Genomic DNA, 21,386 nt, shown 5'->3' on the forward strand with positions numbered 1-21,386 from the left:
CTGTGGACGCAGACAAGCAGAGAACGAGAGAAATGTTTGAACGAAGGTTCATGACAGACTAACTTTCTCAGATGAACGATGCACACACACACACAAACATATTCAGTTCTGACATATCACCTCCACAGATGTGCCCTGTTTCTATTACTAGCAACATGTAGCAGTTGTCAACAATTACAAGTAGTGAAGAATATTGTATACCAAAGGCAAATGCAAGTACAGTAAATAAATTATTTTAACTTTGAATCGATGTCATTTATTTGTTTACTCAAAGGCATCCACATGCCTATCGCATTTGTTCACTTTGTAGTGAAACCACCTCTCTCACGGTTATTTATTTACAAATGCGAGCGTAGAAGGGAACGACTCTTTCCCGCCTTGCTGTGTCATCACCTGACTGACTTTTATTTTCGCGGCATTTGCCTCCAGTTCGTTCACGCCAGGATGCAAACCGACCAACCGTAGCCACTAATAAGGTCATGTGAGAGAGTGTTTTTCTGATGACTTAGCTCTGCCACAACCTTAACCTCTTATATACAGACTTTCTAAGAACTGGTATATTCTTATCCGTGTTACAGACTCTTTCTATACTCTGTATCTCTTGCATTCACATACATATATTTGTATACACACTCTTTTGTTTACATGACGGCCTGTCTTATATTGTCTTTCATTATGTCAAATTCACACTCACACACAGACATACAGTTTAATGCTCCAATAAATCTTACTGTTATTCATCTTTACCGGTTGCGTCTCTATCTCTTCCTTACTGGCATTCCTTTGCATTTCACATGCGAATTCTCTATGTTATTGTATTATAACATATCTCATATATTTTGTGTCGACCGTGCGACGCGTTACAAGGAGCCTGTTTTCCATTCGTCACCATTTCTCCTTTGGTTCGCACGGTCGTTCTACAAACTGGTGACCCCGACGTGATCCCATGCGCAGCCCAACGTGATGCTAACATACAGCCCAAAGTGATTCTGTTCACACAGCTTCACTTAAATGGTGACTAAATGCCAGTATAGGACCAACCATTTTTTCAGTTTTTTCACTACAATTATTTCCTGTTTCGTCTGTTTGTCTTCGACAAACCGACTGGTGCGAGGCTAATGTAGTGAAACCACCTCTCTCACGGTTATTTATTTACAAATGCGAGCGTAGCAGGGAACAACTCTTTCCCGCCTTGCTGTGTCATCAACTGACTGACTTTTATTTTCGCGGCATTTGCCTCCAGTCCATTCGCGCCAGGACGCAAACCGACCAACCGTAGCCACTAATAAGGTCACGTGAGAGAGTGTTTTTCTGATGGTCTCTGGAGCCTCCTTGTACCTATAAATAGCCTAAATTATCCACGGCTACAGATCTTCTAAGATCTGGTCGTAGACCACACAGCACCAACCAACCAGCAACATCAACAGCATCGTTCAACTACGTACTACAAGCATTGTCGCCAACATCAACTTGATTTCTCCACATACACAAGAGCAACCGCAGCTTCTCTTCTCAACCCTGTTTGTGTGAATCGCCTCACCACGAAATTAACAGCCAGAACTCAACCTGCGAAGAACATCTGTATCAAGAATCCGGCCCGGCATCAAAGCCTCAACTGCATGACAAGTGACTTAGCTCTGCCTCAAGCCTTATATACAGACTTTTTAACTACTGTGTACCTTAACAGAACTGGTATATTCTTATCCGTGTTACTGACTCTGTTCTATCCTCTGTATCTCTTGCATTCACATACATATATTTGTATACACACTCTTCTGTTTACATGACGGCCTGTCTTATATTGTGTTTTAATATGTCGCATTCACACTCACACACAGACATACAGTTTAATGCTCCAATAAATCTTACTGTTATTCATCTTTATCGGTTGCATTTCTATCCTTACCTTACTGGCACTCCTTCGCATTTCATATGCGAATTCTCTATGTTATAGTATTATAACATAATATTATATTCTTGTGTCAACCGTGCAACACTTTAAAAGGAGCCTGTTTTCCATTCATCACCATTTCTCCTTTGGTTTGCACGGTTGTTCTACAACCTTAACACATACTGATACACACTTAACCACTACACACCTTTTTATTCATAGCTATATTTTTTTTAATTCTATCTGAAGTTCATCCTAAAGAACATATGTAGGTAGGGCAGTTCGTGGTACAATGCAATATTTTAAAAAGAACCTTTGTAGGTACAGTGTATTACCATTTTATTTCTTGAAATTTTCACTAAACATAGACAGTTTAATTCTTGTTCAACATCTTGACGAAAGTAAATAGATGACTCATCTACGTACTTTGATCTTCACAAGGAGCCCCCTCAACTGCGTAGGCTCCCTGCGGCCGCAGGGGTTGCAGGGGCTTGGCGACAGCCTTGGATGTCGTGTGTTAGCGCGTACTCAACAGAAGCACAACACTGGAAGCTGTGATAATAGAAAATGTGGGTCAACATACAAACCTTCACCAGGGAACAAAAAATAAATAAATAAACCAGTCTGGGGGGTACAAACAAGTGTGTGGAAAACGAATATGGAAACAAAATGCGCGCTGACGACCCTGGAGGGTGGAAGAGGGGACTTTCAGAAAATTCACAAGATCCGATCCGATTTTTCCATCATAAATTCGGGTAAAATAGATATATATTGATTTTTTATTTTACGGAATACCACGTTTTTGGTTATGGAGGATCTGATTCTGAAAAAAAAAAACAAATTTCAAAAATCGCATTTTCAAAATTTCGTTGTTATCGCAGTTTTGCGAGATTTGGCTGTTATTTCTAGCATGTGGATAGCCTGCTTGAAGACCTGCGGGTATTTTTTTTTTTTTCTTGTTGAAAAATTGAAATTTTACAAACAAATTTTTTTCAGAATCGCAATCTTCGTATTTTTCTATGTATTTCGCAAAAAAAAAAAAAAAAATCAATATATATCCATTTTACCCGAAGTTATGATGGAAAAATCGGATCTTGCGAATTTTCCGAAAGTCCCCTCCTCGCCCTCAGGGTTGTCAGCGCGCTCTTTTTTTTTTCTTCATATTCGTTTTCCGCATACTTGTTTGTACCCACTAGGCTGTTTTTTTTTTTTTTGTTCCCGGGTGAAGGATCTGCACCCGGTAGAAAAATTGAAAAAAAAATAGTGTAGTAGTTGAAGTGCACCGTATATTGAACAAATATGAAGGAAAAAATGCGCGCTGGCAAACGGGGGGGGGGGAGGGCTCGGAAAATTCACCCGGTCAGCCCTACACAACCCGAGCGCTGAATCTCAAGGTCCGGTCACAGGAGTGAAACAAAAATCATGTAATACTTCTAATGCAATGTATATTGAACAAATATGAAGAGTTTTCTTTTATTCTTTTACTTGTTTTAGTCATTTGACTGCGGCCATGCTGGAGCACCGCCTTCAGTCGAGAAAATTGACCGCAGGACTTATTAAGCCTAGTACTTTTTCTATCTGTTTCTTTTTGCCGAAACACACCAGCATCGGTTGTCAAGCGATGGTGGGGGAACAAACACACACACACACATATATACGACGGATTTCTTTCAGTTTCCGTCTACCAAATCCACTCACAAGGCTTTGGTCGGCCCGAGGCTATAGTAGAAGACACTTGCCCAAGGTGCCTCGCAGTGGGTCTGAACCCGGAACTATGTGGTTGGTAAGCTACTTACAACACAGCCACTCCTGCGTCATTATCGAAATGTTTTTCATACAATTCTCTTTTAGGGTTAGGCACACGTGCGCAAAAGGGAACAATTTGACCGTTGGAATCATGGTCAAATTTCCTTCATATTTGTTCAATATACATTGCATTAGAAGTATTACATGATTTTTGTTTCACTCCTGTGACCGGACGTTGAGATTTAGTGCTCGGGTTGTGTGAATTTTCCGAGCCCTCTCCCCACCCCCACCCCTTTCGCAGCGCGCATTTTTTCCTTCATATTTGTTCAATATACGGTGCACTTCAACTACTACACTATTTTTTTTTCAAATTTTCCACCGGGTGCGGATCTATATATTAACCATATTCGCCGAACGGTAAACCATTCACAAAACTTCGTTGACTCTGAAACCGGCGCTTGCGCAAACAACAGAGACCTATTGGTCCCAATTCAAGACGGTTGAAGTATGTCACTGGTTCATCGGGCGATATGAAATGGTCCCGCGTCGACGAATCTATGTATCGAGGAATGTATGGATTTACGGCAAAGAAAAATTTCCAGAATTTCTATACATTTCTCAAACACATTTCCGAAGTTTATCGCCCCTAAATTCCACCCGCGCAATGGCGGCGGAGGTTCCGATTGTATAAAAAAAAAAAAAAATGAACACTTTAATTTCAATTTGTCACGTTGTATATAAGTGTGTGTGAAGCCATATGTTTGATTAAATAAAGCTGGTAAAAATGAATATCTTTAAAATAGTAATGCAACTTACCTTCGTAATAAATCCAGTAATTACTTCAGAAACTAGTATTTCAGTGTTACAAAACACGTTCTTATTAAATGTTTATAAGTAGCATTGTTATGATAAATAAAGTAACTTTCAGCAATGTTGTTATGATCAAGATATATTGTTCACAATAACTTGATCCTACCTTTGCTTGGGAAACTTTACTTATGCTGTCGGAAAAATTATGAAAATTGCCTATGATTCTCGTTTCTAGATCATATTTATTAATAATAAACTCATTTTGCGAAATATAAGGTATAATTTATTTTAAAATTATTCAAGCTAAAATTGGAACATTACCCTTGGTGTGGAGAGTAGCAGTATAGCTATGAACATGGCGGAGCGTGATTCTGTATTTGCTTTGCCAAGTAATATTGACTCTGTTGTATCAGTCAAACAACACATCCAGAAAATACTCCAGTTTTTGAAAATTTATGGATGGGTGCTTGACATCTATGTGTCGGTAAGGTATTCTATATTATTGAGCTGTATGATCTATGTGACAACGTGTATACAATCGCGATTCCACAGTAGAATTGAGTAGTGTAACAGAATAAGTAGGGTGATTCTACATTCACGACAAAGGAAACAATACAGGAATATAAAGATGCCTGAAATTTTCATGAAACAGCATATTTATGACACCTATCCTAATCATAATCGCAATTACATATTCGTTAACAGTTTTTAATGGAAATATTACAACTGGTCAAAATTCTGCCTTACGCAAGGATAATAGCACCCCCGTCCTCCCCATAACTTCTTGGTCAAACTAAAGCGTTTGACCCGGGCTCATAAATAAAAAAAAATAGACTAATAGGTGTAAAACAACTTGCTGGGAACGAATATGAAGAAAAAAACGCGCGCTCACGAACGGGGTGGGGAGAGGACTCGGAACATTCACATCATGAATGTTCCGAGACGCCTCACCACAGCCAAGAAACAAAAGAAAAATAGTGTAATAGATGTAAAACAACTTGCTGTGAACAAGGGCCCCCCTCAACTTGACTTTAATCTATTAGTTTCAAAGGAGTTGTGGATGAAGGCACTTTCCTTTATTGGGGGTTTCACAGATATTAGTGATATTAGCGTTATCATGCATGCCAGGAAGACTGTGCTGTTCAACAAAGATTTGATGTGAGTCAAGCAATCTGACTCTGATGTCTGTTTCAATGTGGCTATGAGAGCCTATGACAATGCCGATGTCTGCGATCTTATCGGACTGTACATCCTGGACATCTTAGGGAAGAGGTTTCCTTCGGTCCTCTTCAGTCTCAACAGAGATAACGCCCCAGCTATCTCTAGAGGAGCCAAAGGACACACACTAGATAGACTTAGAAAGAACCTAATAAGTCCCTAGGCTCAATGACACTCAAGATCACCATTGAGACTAATCTCACCACAGTAGATTTCCTGGATGTTATTTAGATTTGGGCTCTGATACATACAGGCCCTATCACAAGCCAAATGAGAAACTGTTCTATATTAGCACAGCCTCCTGTCACCAACTATAGTTTTCAAGAACCTAGTGAAGGGTGTAAAAGTGAGGATCTTGAATCTATCCTCTAGCCAAGACATCTTCAACGCTGCTGCTCCCTACTACAACGAGGCACCTGAATCAAGTGGGTTTAAGGACTGCATTTCCTACATGCCAGACCCTAGCACCCGGAAAAGGAAGTGCCACAGAAACATCGTTTGTTTTGCACCACTCTTCTCGCTCAACATCAAGACTAGTGTGGGAAGGAGTTTCCTTGAATTAATAGATAAACATTTCACACGCACACATATATACAGGCAATTATTTAACAGGCAGTTTTGCACCTAACATAAAAAGCATTTTAACAAGCACCCACAATACACAGGAGGAGGCAGGTTGCTCTTGCAGGGTAGTCATCTATTAAGCTATAGTGACACCTAGACCTGCTATCCTCATTACTAGCAATGTACCATCCAACTGCAATAATAGTAGATTAACCAGGTCTTGCACTGGTACATCGCCACAGCCAGAGATTAGGACCATTGACACAGAGGAGGTAACCGACAACCCCAGTACCACTGCCAAAGATGAGGAACAAACCATTATCATTGACATCGATAGAATGGCCAGGCCCGCTCCATATATTACCACCAGTACAATCACCACACCTAGAGATGATGACCAATCCCGGACCAGCAACACAGAGGAAGTATCCAGCATCCCCAGTACTACCACCACCACCACCGACAATGACCAAACAATTATTGACACCGATGGGATAACCAGCCCTGCACCTTATGTTACCACTAGTTGCGCCCACACTAACACTGGCAGCTACATCGCCAACCATATGACCAGAAATGATAACCATGGCAATAACATTGCTGAATCATTGCGCCATATCGACAGCATCAGCAATGGCGTTACCAACAGCATCCCCAGGCCTGGAGCCTATCAGAGATATGTCAAGAGTGCGATTATAGCCACATTCCAAGTTTGTAAATATATAAGATTGGCCAGTACATCTTTCTAATGTCGCTTAGCTTAGTGTACAGTTTTATTCTAATACTATAAACCAGCACAACACACACACACACATACAGGGTGGTCCAAAAGTAGGTTTACAGTTATCACGTAGGCACCTTAAATTTCTTTTAAAACATTCTATTACATTTAAATTTCTATCTTACAAATTGAAAAGGGAGCTTGACAAAATTAACTAAATTAGCATAGAATGATGGTTTCATATTTTTTTATAATTAAGATCTAAACTGTTAATATATGAATGTGAATGAGATAATAACAGTAAATCTACTTTTGGGTCACCCTGTATATACAGAGGTTGGACAAAATAATGGAAACACCTTAAAATTTTAAACAAATTTATTTTAATATGGAGTAGGACTGCTTTGGCAAGTAATTACAGCTTGAATTTTATGAGGTATGGACTTGTACAAAGTTTGAATTGTTTCCAAAGGAATTTTTCCCCATTCTTCAGCTAAAGCAGTCTCCAGTTCTTGTAGCGATGATGGTGGAGGATATCGACTCCTTACTTATTTTTCTAAAATGCACCATAAATGTTCAATAATATTGAGATCTGGGGACTGTGGTGGCCAGATAAGATGTTCAACTTCACTAGAATGTTCCTCGTGCCATTCAGTAACACCTGTAGCTGTGTGAATTGGTGCATTATCATCCTGAAAGATTGCATTTCCCTCCAGAAACAGTTCTGCAGCCATAGGCTGAATTTGATCAGATAAAATGCTTAAATAATCTTGACTATTAATTCTGCCACGAAGGGAAACCATTGGGCCAGCAGATTTCCGAGATATTGCCCCCCCCCCTCCCCGATCATTACAGATCTTCCATGTTTAACAGTTGGAAGAAGGCAGTCTGGGTCAAATGCTTCTTTTGGCTCTGTCCACACATTTACTCAGCCGATGGTTGAAAATAAGGTAAAGGATGACTTGTCCAAGAAAATAACATTCTTCCACTGCTCTAGGGACTAATTCTTTAAGTTTTTACTCTACTCTAAATGCTTTGCAACGTTTGTTTTTGAAAGTAGTGGTTTTCTGATTGCAGCCCTCCCGTGAAATCTGACTTTGTGCAGCTCCCAGCAAACAGTTTTTGTGGAGACTGGGTTCTCAAGGTGGTCATTAAGCTCTGCAGTAATTTTGGGAGCTGTACTTTTGTGATCCTTTCTAACAATTTGCATAAGAGTCCGATAGTCCCTATCTGAAAGTTTTGGTTTTCTTCCAGCATTTTATTTCAATGAGGAGGTTTTTCCCTCTTTCTCAAAGGCTGTCATTACTTTCAAGACAGTACTTCTTGATACACCAAACATTTCGGCTGTTTTCATTATTCTAGCACCTGCCATACAAGCACCAACAATTTGACCTCTTTAAAAGTCCAATAGATCTGTCATTTTAATTACCTTTTTCTGATGATATCTGAAAAGAAACAGTAATTTTAGCAAAACATATTAAGCAACACTAATAATAAATCAAAAAACATGAAAATAAACAAACTTTTGATGGTTTTATAGATATTTCAAAATTATGATGCTAGATGTTTCCATTATTTTGTCCAACCCCTGTATATATGTATATGCTAGCCAAAGTGACTACATTCTCACCAGAAAACAGGATTCATGGTTGCTCATAAATGCAAAGTCCTTCCCTTGTGAAAAATGCACCTCTCAGCATAAGTTAGTCATTAGCAACTTCAGACTACAAGCAAGAAAGAGTCTAAGAAGCAAGCCAGTTTGGAAAACAATGTTCTGGAAGCTTAAGGATCCTTTGAATAGTCAAAGATTTAAAGACGTCCTAACTGAAGCATTTAATGGGAAGGAGGAGGAATTACAGACTTTTAACATAGACAATAACTGGAATTCTCTACAAGACAACTTATTGAGAGCCACAGACCAAATTTGTGGTTGGTGCAAAGTCCCAATGGTTGTGGAACAGTGTAGTTGACAGGGCCATTAGAGCTAAGAAACAAGTTTGGAAGAACTGGAAGTATGGCAGTAGCAAGGAGCTATATCAGGCAGCTAAAAGGGAAGCTTGGAAGCAGGTATACTTAGCCAGCAGAAAGGAAGAAGTTTGCCAATGTCCTGCAGCTTGAAGTTTTTTGGCTTGCAAGAGAATGTACCAAGGTAAAATTGTGATGTTGTTGGAGAGAAGTATGTTCGCATAGATGATTGTTCATTTGCAGTTAGTGACTCTGCAAAGAAAAACGCTTGGAAGTGCCACTATGAAAGGCTACTAAATATAGAGAACTCATGGGAGAAGGAGAGTCTGCCTAGTGTGGATCCAAGAGAGGGACCAGATAAAGCTGTAGTAATTCTGGTTATCAAACTGGTGAGATTGTTGAATACAGAAGACTGGAAATGATTAACCATAAATAGGCTTTACTCTTCTAAGAACAAGGATATAGTATCTATCGTTAGTTGTTTCAGTTGTGAACTTAGCTGATCAGGAGTCAGCCATGTTTAAATATCATTCCAAAGCCTCGTTTTTGACTGGCTGGCACGATGATGGAAATAACTGTGAGTAATAATAATAAAAGTAATTATTACCACATTCTCCCCTGCTAAAGAATCTGAGTACCACACAGTGAGTTCGTAAAGATTTTAGTCATCAAAATATGTGTGTGTGAGTAGTGAATGTATGCATCCAGGGAATAGAGGGAATAATATGGAGCATTACAATATTTTGGATAGTTCACACCTTCTGGTTTCTCAAGTTGTATGTGTGTAGATACTGTTGACCAGCTTTCAATTGTTCAAGATTATCGAGTTTTGCACTGTTGGCTTCTTCTCTAGAGTCAATAACATTTGTTCTGGTCTCAACTGCCATTGTTTCCGCTTCAAAATCTTCCACAGAATCCTGGTCGCATGATGAGGTATCAAGCGCAGTCAGTGTATTGGAAAATTGCATGTTCTCACTCAGTGTAGGATGGGGCGTTTAAATTTAAATTACACCCTTGAGCTAAACAAAACCCATATTATACCACAGCATCATTCCATAAAATGTGTTTATGGGCAGAAAAATATTGAAAAACATCAAAACATACATTTTCAAAAGATTTTTTTTCATAGAAAGCTTCCCCCCATCAATTTGAAGGCCATGGTGAAAAGAAAAACTGGAAATATTCCTGTCAAAACAGAGAAAATCCAACTATTTGGCGTATTTTAGATTTACCCCAGACTATTTTTCAAAAATGTAGGTTTGATGAAGTTTTTGCATGTTGATGACAAAAATTACATTTTTCTAGAAATTAATGATAAAGAAATTATAAGTATTTAAAGTTAGGTAATTTTATCTACTTGAAATCTCAATTCGCAACTGTCTCTTATCATGGCAACATATATTGGTATTGTGGCAAAAGAAAATGCTGAGAGTTTGTGATCATGTGGAAAGCACATGGTTGGAGGTGGGTCACCCTTCCACTTAGGAAGTTAATTTTGTTTTTGTATTGCTGGATACAACAATTTATTGTCAGGAACAATGATTTACAGCAACCTGTGGTAAGGATATTCCTGAGATACAAGGCTACCAATTTCAGCATAGAATAGGGAACCACAACAGCATTGTGTTTGTCTACTCCAATAAGTAGAAAGTATGTGGGTCTACTTTAAGTGAGGGAGTAAATGACATTAATGCCCTCATTTGATCAACTCATATCTCTGTGAGGTTCTCTGGTGCTGCAGGTATGAAAAGTGTGATCTATTTAGAAAAATCTCTTTGAATATATTCATTAATGTTAGCAAAACTTTTTAAATACATAGCACAATTTTGAGGGGAAAATTCATTTACTTTCAGTATCTTCCATTAAATTCTTTTCAAAAAAAAACATTCCAGGTTCTGTAATGTGTTCATTTTCAGTTTATAGGAAAAATGAAAGCATTTATTGTCATCAGCATACAAAACTACATCAGTGCAGAAAACTTAAAAAAAAGAATTTTGTGAAAATTGGAAATACTCCAAGTGCTTGAAAGAACAAGATCCCTGAACCCCTGAAGGAGTTACTTTAATAATATGAGTGTTTGAATTTTAGATTGGAACATCCTTAAAATTGATGATATCATAGTTAGAAGTGCTTGTATGAAAAACTTTTACGGCCTAATTTTCCTTATGCATAATGTGCCATCTTTTCTATAAGATCCTGAACTTCAGCATATGCTTAGGTACCTATACATTATTTGTCAAAAAACTATAAACTTTTATTAATCTACTACTTATGTGGAAATCTGTGGGTGTGCTTGTTTGTGGCGTTGTTATCTAACTCCTCCTACATCATTTCATCGATTTTGATGAAACTTGACACGCGAATAGAACTTATGTCTGGAAAACTAGTGACATACTTAGATTGTTGAAAAAAATCGATAATAGAGCCCCTGGAAGGGATTCTTATATCTTCTACATATAACTAATGTATTCTTTTTAAACATCGAAGGGAAATAACCCATTCATGTTCATAAATTATTTCGTATACATCAAATTTAGTGTGCTTGTTTCTTAGTATTTGAACTATATGAGTTATTTTCACAATTTATCCAGTACAACGCTTAAACAAATAAATCCTATTTTCCTAAACAATAGATCCACTTATTTCAGTTAGTGACTTATTCACAAATATACCAACACTAGCGCTGCTGAGGGTAATATTCTCTGTGAACACACAAAAGCATTTTTCAGAGTTATTTACTTTAAATTGTTATCTTATATCTGATTAGCCTCTTATTACATTAGATGCTTCACGATTTTTGTATACATACCTTATTAATATTTCCTCCTAAGGTCTATATACTCTGGGAATGTATTAAAGACCTTTGCAAGGCTACTTTATTTGAATTCTTACTATCGGGTAATTAATTTCATGTTATTACATAATTGACTTCACAATTTCAATATTCATAACTTATTGGGAATTCCTAAAAACAAGATCCTGTGTAAGTTTGGGGGTATTCTCAATAAATGTACAAAAACCATTTTAAGGGCTACATACTTTGTATTGTTGTTACTGGGTTAGTGAAACAATTATGAGAACAGAACCAAGGGATAAGCCCTGCTCTCCCAGGAATTACCAGGTACGTCAGCTAGTTATATAATATTCAGGGATAAGTAAAATGTCTTTAAACTACATTACCTACCTACTTGTGACTTGTGAGTGCTATTTTGGCATATGTATATCTCACATCCACTTGCATGAGTTAGATGACATGCATTGAGGTAGATTTTCTTTGGCTGGATGTTCTTTTTTCCAAGAGCAGTAACCTGAGAGTATTGAACATTGGACAACCTAGACATAATTATCAGTCTTTTTGTTTACAAAGAATGTTCAACAGGTCAAGAACCCTGGATGCACTCTTAACTGTATTGCCAGCAAGGCTGTTTTGTTTAGTCAGCAAACATATGTAAAGACATCAAGCGTTCTGCCCCCATTTTTCTCCTTCCCCATTTGTGGTACAATGTGGCTGATGCGCTCGCCTGAGAGCAATAGCAGCACATATTACATTCTGTCCCTTTGCTAAAGGTCTCTCCCGCACCGAGCTACTTTCATTATTCATTATCCAGGCCCACACTATTTCAACCAAACACCTTTCTGTGCCTTCAGCCTCTGCTTTCTTTCCCTCTGCTACACTCATTTCTAAACACCTCTCTTATCTACTATCACTATCAGTGCCCTCCCATATCTATCAGCATCATCCACCTACTATAGCCCCTTATGTATCCCTATATCTCTCTCCCCACATCTTGCACATCATTCTACTACTTTCTGTTAACTTCTCGAGCCACCTTGTATTACACACATTAACCCTTTACATACTGGTAATTCCCATCATCTGCACCCCCACCCTTGCTCATCACTCACTACATTAACCTCTGCCTCCATCTATTCATTCCCCCCTCACACTCTTATGAAAGCATTCACTCTCATCCCTTCCTATGTCCCACCACCCGTGTCCTTTCTTATACTCATTTTCTTGTTTGTTGAGAGATTGCTATAGCATCCCATCACTACTTTCCTCTTACTTTTTTCAGCCATTTATCTCCTCTATAGCAAGATACCTGTGCTTGTTCTTCTGTCATACTTTAGCCTTTCAACACCTAACATACAGTCACCCACATTCACCTTCTACTCTCAAATAATTTCTCTTAAGAGTGGGAGCTTTTTCCATTTCCTTTTTCTCTGTTCTTTTCTGTCTTGCAAGCTACATGGCATCACCACTATTGCACAAAAAAGGCACCCAGTACACTCTGTAAAGTGGTTGGTGTTAGGATGGGTATCCAGCTTTAGAGACCATGCTAAAAATGACATTGGAGATCACTGATTCTCTGACAAAACATCCTACCCATGCCAGTATGAAAAGTGGACATGATACTGATAATGATGACGATGATATACACACACACACACAAATGATGGGCTTCTATCAGTTTCTGTCTTGCAAATTCACTCACAGGACTTCAGTCAGCCTGGTGTTATAGTAGAAGACACTTATGCAAAGTGCCACTAAGTGGGATGAGTATAGATAGTCTAAAGCTCAAATGAGTGCTACATTGGAAATACCATATCTTTCTACCCTCCCATGACCTAATGTGTGTGTATGTATCAATAATATTAATACGCCAATTTGTTTTTTGTACGTACCTGATGCGTGTGTCACACTTAAGAGAAAGAAATTGAAGATACTTAAATCTGATGTGTGTGTCGAGCAAGGGAGAGAGAGAGATGACAGCATGAAACTGTCTTTTCGGAGTGGCTGATTATTATAATGCCTTTCTACAATTGAATTGAAATTGACCCTAGGCTATTAAAAGCCCAACCACACACATACACATTTCTTTTAGGTCTTCTACCCATTTGAATTCGGCCATACACCAGATAGTATGGTAAGTCATATGTCCCAAAATTTTAATTTTGAATTTGTTTTAATTATCAAATTATACCTCAGCTAAAAAAAAACATCTTTTGGCTTTCGAATACAACTGTAGCAAACTCTAGTGAACTTCCTCTCTCTATTATATAAGAGACATACGAACGTAGCAGGTAATAGCTAACATTTGGGGCTATATTGGACCCCGTTGTGTCTACCACTCTGATTGGTTGGTATTGGCGCAATCTGTCTCTTACTCTATCGCGTGCCAATATGCAACCCAACCAATCACAGCCTTCAAATAAGTCACATGAGACAGTCTGTTCCAAACAAGCATTTGAGCCTACCCGTCAGCTATAAAAGCTCACCTCTTCCTAGGCTCAGCGTCAGTTGGTTCCAGACTTTTTAACCACTGACCACATTGCGGCGACCTCCATCTTTGTCGCCACCACTGATGTCTCATCAATGTTGCCAACATCTATACAACACCAACACACTGCACTGGTTCCTACACATTGCTGTTCGTGAGCTTCTCACGGGGTTAACAGCTAACATACAACCCACGCATATGCCTGTAGATATATGAACAAGTCACCAGCCTTGTGTTTGTATATTCTTCATCAGGGTCTACTACCAAACAACATTACAACTTTCTGAGTCGAGTCTCATTAGATGACCCTATAACATCTAAAGTGGTGGCCCCGACGTGATGTGGACACTATCTATCTAAAGTGGTGACCATGACGTGAAAATGAACATATCCTTCTAAAGTGGTAACCCAGATGCTGACACAGTATGAACACTTATCCTTCTATAACGATGACTACAACATTCCAGACCACTAAACCAACTGAAATGGTGAGATGACAGCACACATTACACGCCCGTTAACTTACTGATTGCAGATCCCACATCTTCCGTCACACGACTCAGGTCATTCCTTGCTGACCTATCACCAATGCTTCTTCATGACCAGTCTATTTCCTCTGCAGTACCTCCGGATATTTCTACCTGGACTCACATGTTTGTAAGAAATGACGCTGTCAATGGACCGCTCACACCTTCCTACACTGGACCCTATCGCGTTCTTAAAAGCACACCAAGACCATTCACTGTGGACAGTCACAGAAAAGAAGAGATTGTCTCTATTGACAAAGTAAGAGAAAAAAGCCTTTTCCAAAACATTTATGTCACTTGCTGACACACCCATCATTTCACAAACACTGCCACCCCACTCCCACAGGCACCACCTCCAACTATGCAAACACATTCTTCACCTTACAGGACACTTTCTGGCTGATCAGTTCATTGGCTGAAGAAATTATCTCAGACCACATTTCTTAACTTTGCCTCGCCAGTGACTGTTCCGAAGAATAGACTTATGTTGCTACAGATACTGTATTCACATTTTCTCTCTTGCTGTATCATTGTACATATATGCTTTGTTCTATTTGATGGACACCTTTCTTTGCTGAACGTTTTTCCTTGTTGTTCCTCTTTACATTGTTAAATGTTTTGTTCATATTTTTTTTCATTTTATTGCTCAAACGTTCATATGTACACATATACATGCTATCTGCCTCATGCTATCCACTCCGACACATTTCTAGGTTAATTCTAGTGGAATGCTTTTCTCAAGCCTTTTCTCATCTGGCAAAAAGTTCCTTACGTATTTTTATCATGCGTTTCTTCTCTGGTCTGTAGGATGCATAAACCACCTCTTATAAACACATATTTTTTTCTTTGCATCACATAGCATTTCATGCATTTTCTTCCTTTGGTGCCTGATCAACACCAAATCTCTTGCATGTTGGAACTTCTTTCTTTTGCCACCATCTTTACGGCTTGTCTCACTTCGCTAGTCACTGTTGCTTTTCTAGTACCTACAGCCTTTGCCTCTGCAAATGACTCACTGTTTTGTAGGCAAATTCTTAGCACTGCTCATTCACACAGCAGCCAATATTCTTTCATTTACCTTGATTTTTTGTATTCTCGTGATTTTCACTTAGCTGGACGTAGGTCCATCACATTTGTACATTAAGTTTTGCTGGTTACACAGCCTTTTTCACCTCTTCGTTACAGAAATATCTTCCTTTTATTGTCTATTTTGTCTCCCACAAAATGACTTGTGACAGTGGGGGGGGGGGCTATCTGTAACAAACTCTGGTGAACTTCCTCTTTCTTTTATATAACAGATATATGAACATAGCAGGTAACAGCTAATCTTTGGGGCTGTTTTGGACCTCGTTGTGTCTACCACTCTGATTGGTTGGCATTGGCGCAATTTGCAGCCCAACCAATCGCAGCCTTCAAATAAATCGCATGAGACAATCTGTTTCAAACAAACATTTGAGCCTACCCATCAGCTATAAAAGCTCGCCTCTTCTCAGGCTCGGCGTCAGTTGGTTCCAGACTTTCTAAGGTCTAACCACGGACCACATTGCAGCGACCTCCATCTTCGTCGCCACCACTGATGTCTCATCAACGTCACCAACATCTATACAACACCAACACACTGCACTGGTTCCTACACATCGCTGTTTGTGAGCTTCTCACCAGGATTAACAGCTAACATACAACCCATGCAGATGCCTGTAGATATATGAACAAATGTACATCAACCACTTCATTCAGCTTGTGTATATATACATATGACAAAATAAACGTATTTAAAGTCACCAGCCTTGTGTTTGTATATTCTTTATCCGGGTCTACTACCAAACAACATTACAACCTTCTGAGCGGAGTTTCATTAGATGACACCACAACCTATAACATCTAAAGTGGTGGCCCCGACGTGATGTGGACACTATCCATCTAAAATGGTAAACCCGATGTGATGTGGACACTAACCATGTAAAGTGGTGACCACAACGTGAAAAATTAACATATCCTTCTAAAGTGGTAACCCCGACACTGACACAGCATGGACATTACCATATCCTATATACTGTGTTGTTAGGTGAGTATTTCAGAAATATTTTCACTTTTTAAACAAAAACTGTCTAATACATTCGTATATGTTTTTCAATTGAAACACTCTGGATCATTTTGGAGATTTATTGTTTTAATAACAAATCTTAAGATAAAGATCATCACATGAGGAACGCAGCATGGGAGCATTAGTGTAGAAGAAGAGAATGGTTGCGCAAGAAACAGCGGGAGGAAATAAAGTATCAAAGAGGTAAGGGAGCATATCCTATGGCATAGGAGGGAAAGAAATCAGCAAAGGATAGAACAAATGAGCTAGGACCAAAGAGAAGTGTATTTTCAAAATAAGAGAGATAGAAATCAACAGTATCGAGAATATATGAGTCAAAAGCAAAGGCAGCTGTACTTAGAAAATATGAGAAGCGGAGTTCAAGAAAGAAAAGAACATATGAAAGGCAGAATTACCTTCAAGATATGAGAAACAGAGTTCAAGAAAGAAGGGAAAATATGGAAGAAGATGAAACACAGAATTATCTTATGACAGACAGAGCTCAAATAAGAAGACGGAATATAATAAAAGAACAAAATTCTCGGTTTACGATTGATGAGAGGAACGTAGTATGCCCACACTGTCATGCACGCAGATTTCCGCAGGAAGCATTTAATTGCTACTGTAATGGTAAGGTTTCCAAAAATATCCTGACCAATTAAAACAACTTTTGGAGAACACCAACAGTGAAGGAATGAATTTTAGACAGAACATTAGAAACTATAACTCAATGTATTCGTTCCCCTCATTTGGAGCCAATGTTACACAACCTCCTGGTCGTGGCCCTGTTGCAATGGTACTTGACTGGTACTTAATTTATTGACCCTGAAAGGATGAAAGGCAAAGTCAACCTCAGTATAATTTGAACTCAGAATATAAAGACAGACAAAATACCACTTAGCATTTTGCCCGGCATGCTAACAATTCTGCCAGCTCGCCACCTTTAATTGTTACAATATAGAAACATTTCTCTTGGCACCAGCACACAATTTACAGATGCTTACATTTTTTATATTCTCCGTGAATTTTTCACGAGTTCAGCTAGTATTTATTAATATTTAGCAGAAGTCACAGAGTGACTCAAGGTCTAACAGTTTTGTGTGTTGGCACTTATCAGTATCAAAGTCAAAGACCTGTGAAATTATATAGCTGTTGATAAATATATTTCCCACTGGATTATTCTAGATCAGGGATCACCAAACTACAGCCTGCGAGGTCAGTTCATCCAGCCCACTTCTGCACTACCTTTTGTGTAAGTACCTGCAATGAGAGTTCATTTGCCTCTGGTATGGCATAGAACAATTTATGTCTGTGAGCAAACATCTTCAGAAATTAAGTATGTGAAGTCAGCACACTGAACGAGGTTGACTGATGAACATTTGAAAGCAACTCTCTTGGTTGGATGCAGCAATTCCAAAGTAAATATTAATATCTTAAAAGCTAAACACCAGATGCACAAATCCTGGTAACCTTTTTTGCTGCTTAGTTTGTGAGAGTCGTATATGTGCGCACTGGGTGTCATATAACTATCTTATTGCTGATGTTGCCTTCTTTGATAACTTTTGGGTAATTAAATATGTTAGTTGTCTTTATGTTTTATGTATTGACTGTATTGTATTGAACAAAATGGTTATGCAGCCCGCGCTCATCACACTCTCAGTTATTTGGCCCGCTGTGAACAAAGTTTAGTGACCCCTGTTCTAGATCAAATCGTAATAATGTCATGTAGATAATTCAAATAGTTTGCCCATTATGTTGTTCAATAAGCAAATACATAGATAAATAAGAAAAGGAATAAAGAGAAATAAAAAAACACACAAATTTTGCTCATACATAGATATGAGAGAGAGTATATGAATTAGTCATATGCACACACACACACACACACATGTATACATGCTCACGCACACACACACACATATATATATATATATATATATATATATATATATATACAAGGTTTGGACAAAATAATGGAAACACCTTAAAATTTTAAACAAATTTCGGTAATTACAGCTTGAATTCAATGAGGTATGGACTTGTACAAAGTTTGAATTGTTTCCAAAGGAATTTTTTCCCGTTCTTCAACTAAAACAGTCTCCAGTTCTTGTAGCGATGATGGTGGAGGATATCGACTCCATGCTTGTTTTTCTAAAATGCACCATAAATGTTCAATAATATTAAGATCTGGGGACTGTGGTGGCCAGATAAGATGTTCAACTTCACTGGAATGTTCCTCATGCCATTCAGTAACAACTTTAGCTGTGTGAATTGGTGCATCATCATCCTGAAAGATTGTATTTCCCTCTGAAACAGTTGCACAAACATAGGAGGAATTTGATCAGATATAAGGTAAAGGATGACTTGTCTGAGGAAATAACATTCTTCCACTGCTCTAGGTACCAATTCTGTAGATTTTAACTCCACTCCAAATGCTTTGCAACATTTGTTTTTGAAAGTAGTGGTTTTCTGATTGCAGCCCTCTTTTGAAATCCAGCTTTGTGCAGCTCCCGGCAAACAGTTTTTGTGGAAACTGGGTTCTTGAGGTGGTCATTAAGCTCTGCTGTAATTTTGGGAGCTGTACTTTTGTGATCCTTTCTAACAGTTTGTGTAAGAGTCCGATAGTCCCTATCTGAAAGTTTTAGTCTTCTCGAGTTTTGTTTCGCTGAGGAGGTTTTTCCCTCTTTCTCAAAGGCTGTCATTACTTTCGAGACAGTTGATACACCAAATATTCCAGCTGTTTTCGTTACGCTAACACCTGCCATGCAAGCACCAATAATTTGACCTCCTTGAAAGTCCGATAGATCTGTCATTTTAATGAATTTTAATTACCTTTTTCTGATGATATCTGAAAAGAAACAGCAATTTTAGCAAAACATATTAAGCAACACTAGTAATAAATTAAAAACATCAAAATAAACAAGCTTTTGATGGTTTTATAGACATTTCAAAATTATGATGCTAGGTGTTTCCATTATTTTGTCCAACCCCTGTATACACACATACTTATACTTACATACACACACACACACATATAAAACAGATGATAAGTTGAATAGTTGTAAGCAAAAATCAAATGCAAAAAATAACCCAACAGTAGAACTGCAAGAAGGCAGGATGCCCATAATATGTAGCAAAAAACAGCAAGAATATGAAACATATACGACAAGATAGACTAGTGAAAGGGACTCTTGACCCAATTGTAGACAAACAAGAAATAAGACCCCTTAAGGATACCCAAAATAAGACGGGGAGGACAGAATTAGACACTAGGGCTAATAACCGAGATGGGCAGGAGAGTAAGTATAATGACAACAAAAATCATGATATACAGAAACTGAATAATGCAAGAAGGATTAAACGAAAGATAGAGCACCACAAGATGAATAGGGAAAAGAAATAGACACAAACTATATAGTTTTATGCTTCATTTGGGGTCCAAATAGATACAAATATCTTAAGAAAATCTTTTGCAGCTTTAGACAAGCACTTCCCTCTCTCGAGCAGGTATGGGAGATTGTTTGATAGACACTCTGTAAGATTTGCCTAATCCACTTCTAGAAACCTTGCACAAGTCATAGCATTCCACAACACCCATAGATTAAGGGAATTAGAAAATCCTGTCCTGTCTGTTTTTTGTGCACTTATAACTCGAGTATTGTTCATCCGATTGCGCTGAAATTTTAAACATGGATGCATGAGAGAGCAGGGCATTCTGTAATCTAAAAAGATTTTCAAAATTGTCAGTTTCAAAGGGAGAATCACTATTTTTGTAATGTTTGTCTGTCTATTGAATGATTAAATCTTCCATTTTTATTTTTATTCGAAACTACTGTTATGTATCCTGTTGTTCTTACCACTACGTGAGTGAAAAATCTAAATAAAATACTTAAAGCGATAGTCATCAAATACAAAAGCCAAAGAACTGTTAATTGTTTAAATTTCACTTGCAATATTCTCTTTGGAGATAAAACAGTGTTCAGTTTGGCATATAGGTGTCAACATGAGGTATGCTTGAGTGCAAAAAGTTTAAGGGTAATTACGATGTCCGATTCCACTTGAAGTAGTTTATATATTGTGTTAAGATTCGTTATCAATCAGTTATCCTTATTGAGAAGAAACAGTCAAAAGTAACCACCACATACAATCACCTTTACAGCTGACATGAAAAACTATGAGGAAAAGGCAACAATTTTAATTAAGCAAGAAAGAAAAAAAATTGATTGCTATTAAAACATGTAAAGTTTTGGGGTTAATAATCTTTAGTTACAGTTTCTCATTCAAACTACACTAGACAGAATTGTCAGATTCTTTGTAATATATTCTCTATAAGGTTTTACAGCTACATAAAATTAATCGACCAATGATCTGCATTCCTTCATTAAACAAGTTGAACTGATCAACATTATTAGATCAGTTTCTTTAAAATCACAATTCAGTCACTTCTATACAATAGTTTTACTGCTTCTAAATTGCTGACATATTTCATTCCAAGTCTTTCATTTTGAGTTTATGGTGTTGAAACACCCTTAACTTTTAGTAGTCCGTTTGACAAGTTCACAGTGCACTGATGAATAAG

At 38.1% G+C, this 21,386-nt stretch overlaps 2 protein-coding genes across 13 annotated transcripts in view; one reads left to right on the top strand and one right to left on the bottom strand.

Moving 5' to 3' along the window:
• LOC106867337 (acetyl-coenzyme A transporter 1-like) overlaps positions 1-4,611 on the bottom strand; it is a 91,493-nt gene extending 86,882 nt beyond the window's left edge. For both annotated transcript variants that reach the window (XM_089364263.1, XM_089364262.1), the window contains exon 1: positions 4,454-4,611. The gene's annotated coding sequence lies outside the window, so the exon portion shown is untranslated. The remainder of the gene's footprint in view (positions 1-4,453) is intronic.
• A 129-nt stretch (positions 4,612-4,740) lies between these two features.
• Positions 4,741-21,386, top strand: part of LOC106879509 (methyltransferase-like protein 25B) — a 143,372-nt gene continuing 126,726 nt past the window's right edge. For 6 of the 11 annotated variants that reach the window (XR_016244607.1, XR_016244608.1, XM_089364256.1 and 3 more), the window contains exons 1-2: positions 4,777-4,931; positions 14,452-14,983. Coding sequence is in view for 7 of the 11 variants with exons in the window: in XM_089364256.1 (XP_089220382.1) it covers positions 14,786-14,983 (198 nt within the window). In the remaining 4 variants the exon portion in view is untranslated. Of the gene's footprint in view, positions 4,932-14,451; positions 14,984-16,022; positions 16,790-21,386 lie in introns of all 11 variants that reach the window. The other 5 variants (XM_089364257.1, XM_052974172.2, XM_052974169.2 and 2 more) reach the window with 5 other exon arrangements.

Source organism: Octopus bimaculoides, chromosome 16, assembly GCF_046866305.1.
Source record: "Octopus bimaculoides isolate indiv1 chromosome 16, ASM4686630v1, whole genome shotgun sequence".
NCBI classification, from domain to species: domain Eukaryota; kingdom Metazoa; phylum Mollusca; class Cephalopoda; order Octopoda; family Octopodidae; genus Octopus; species Octopus bimaculoides.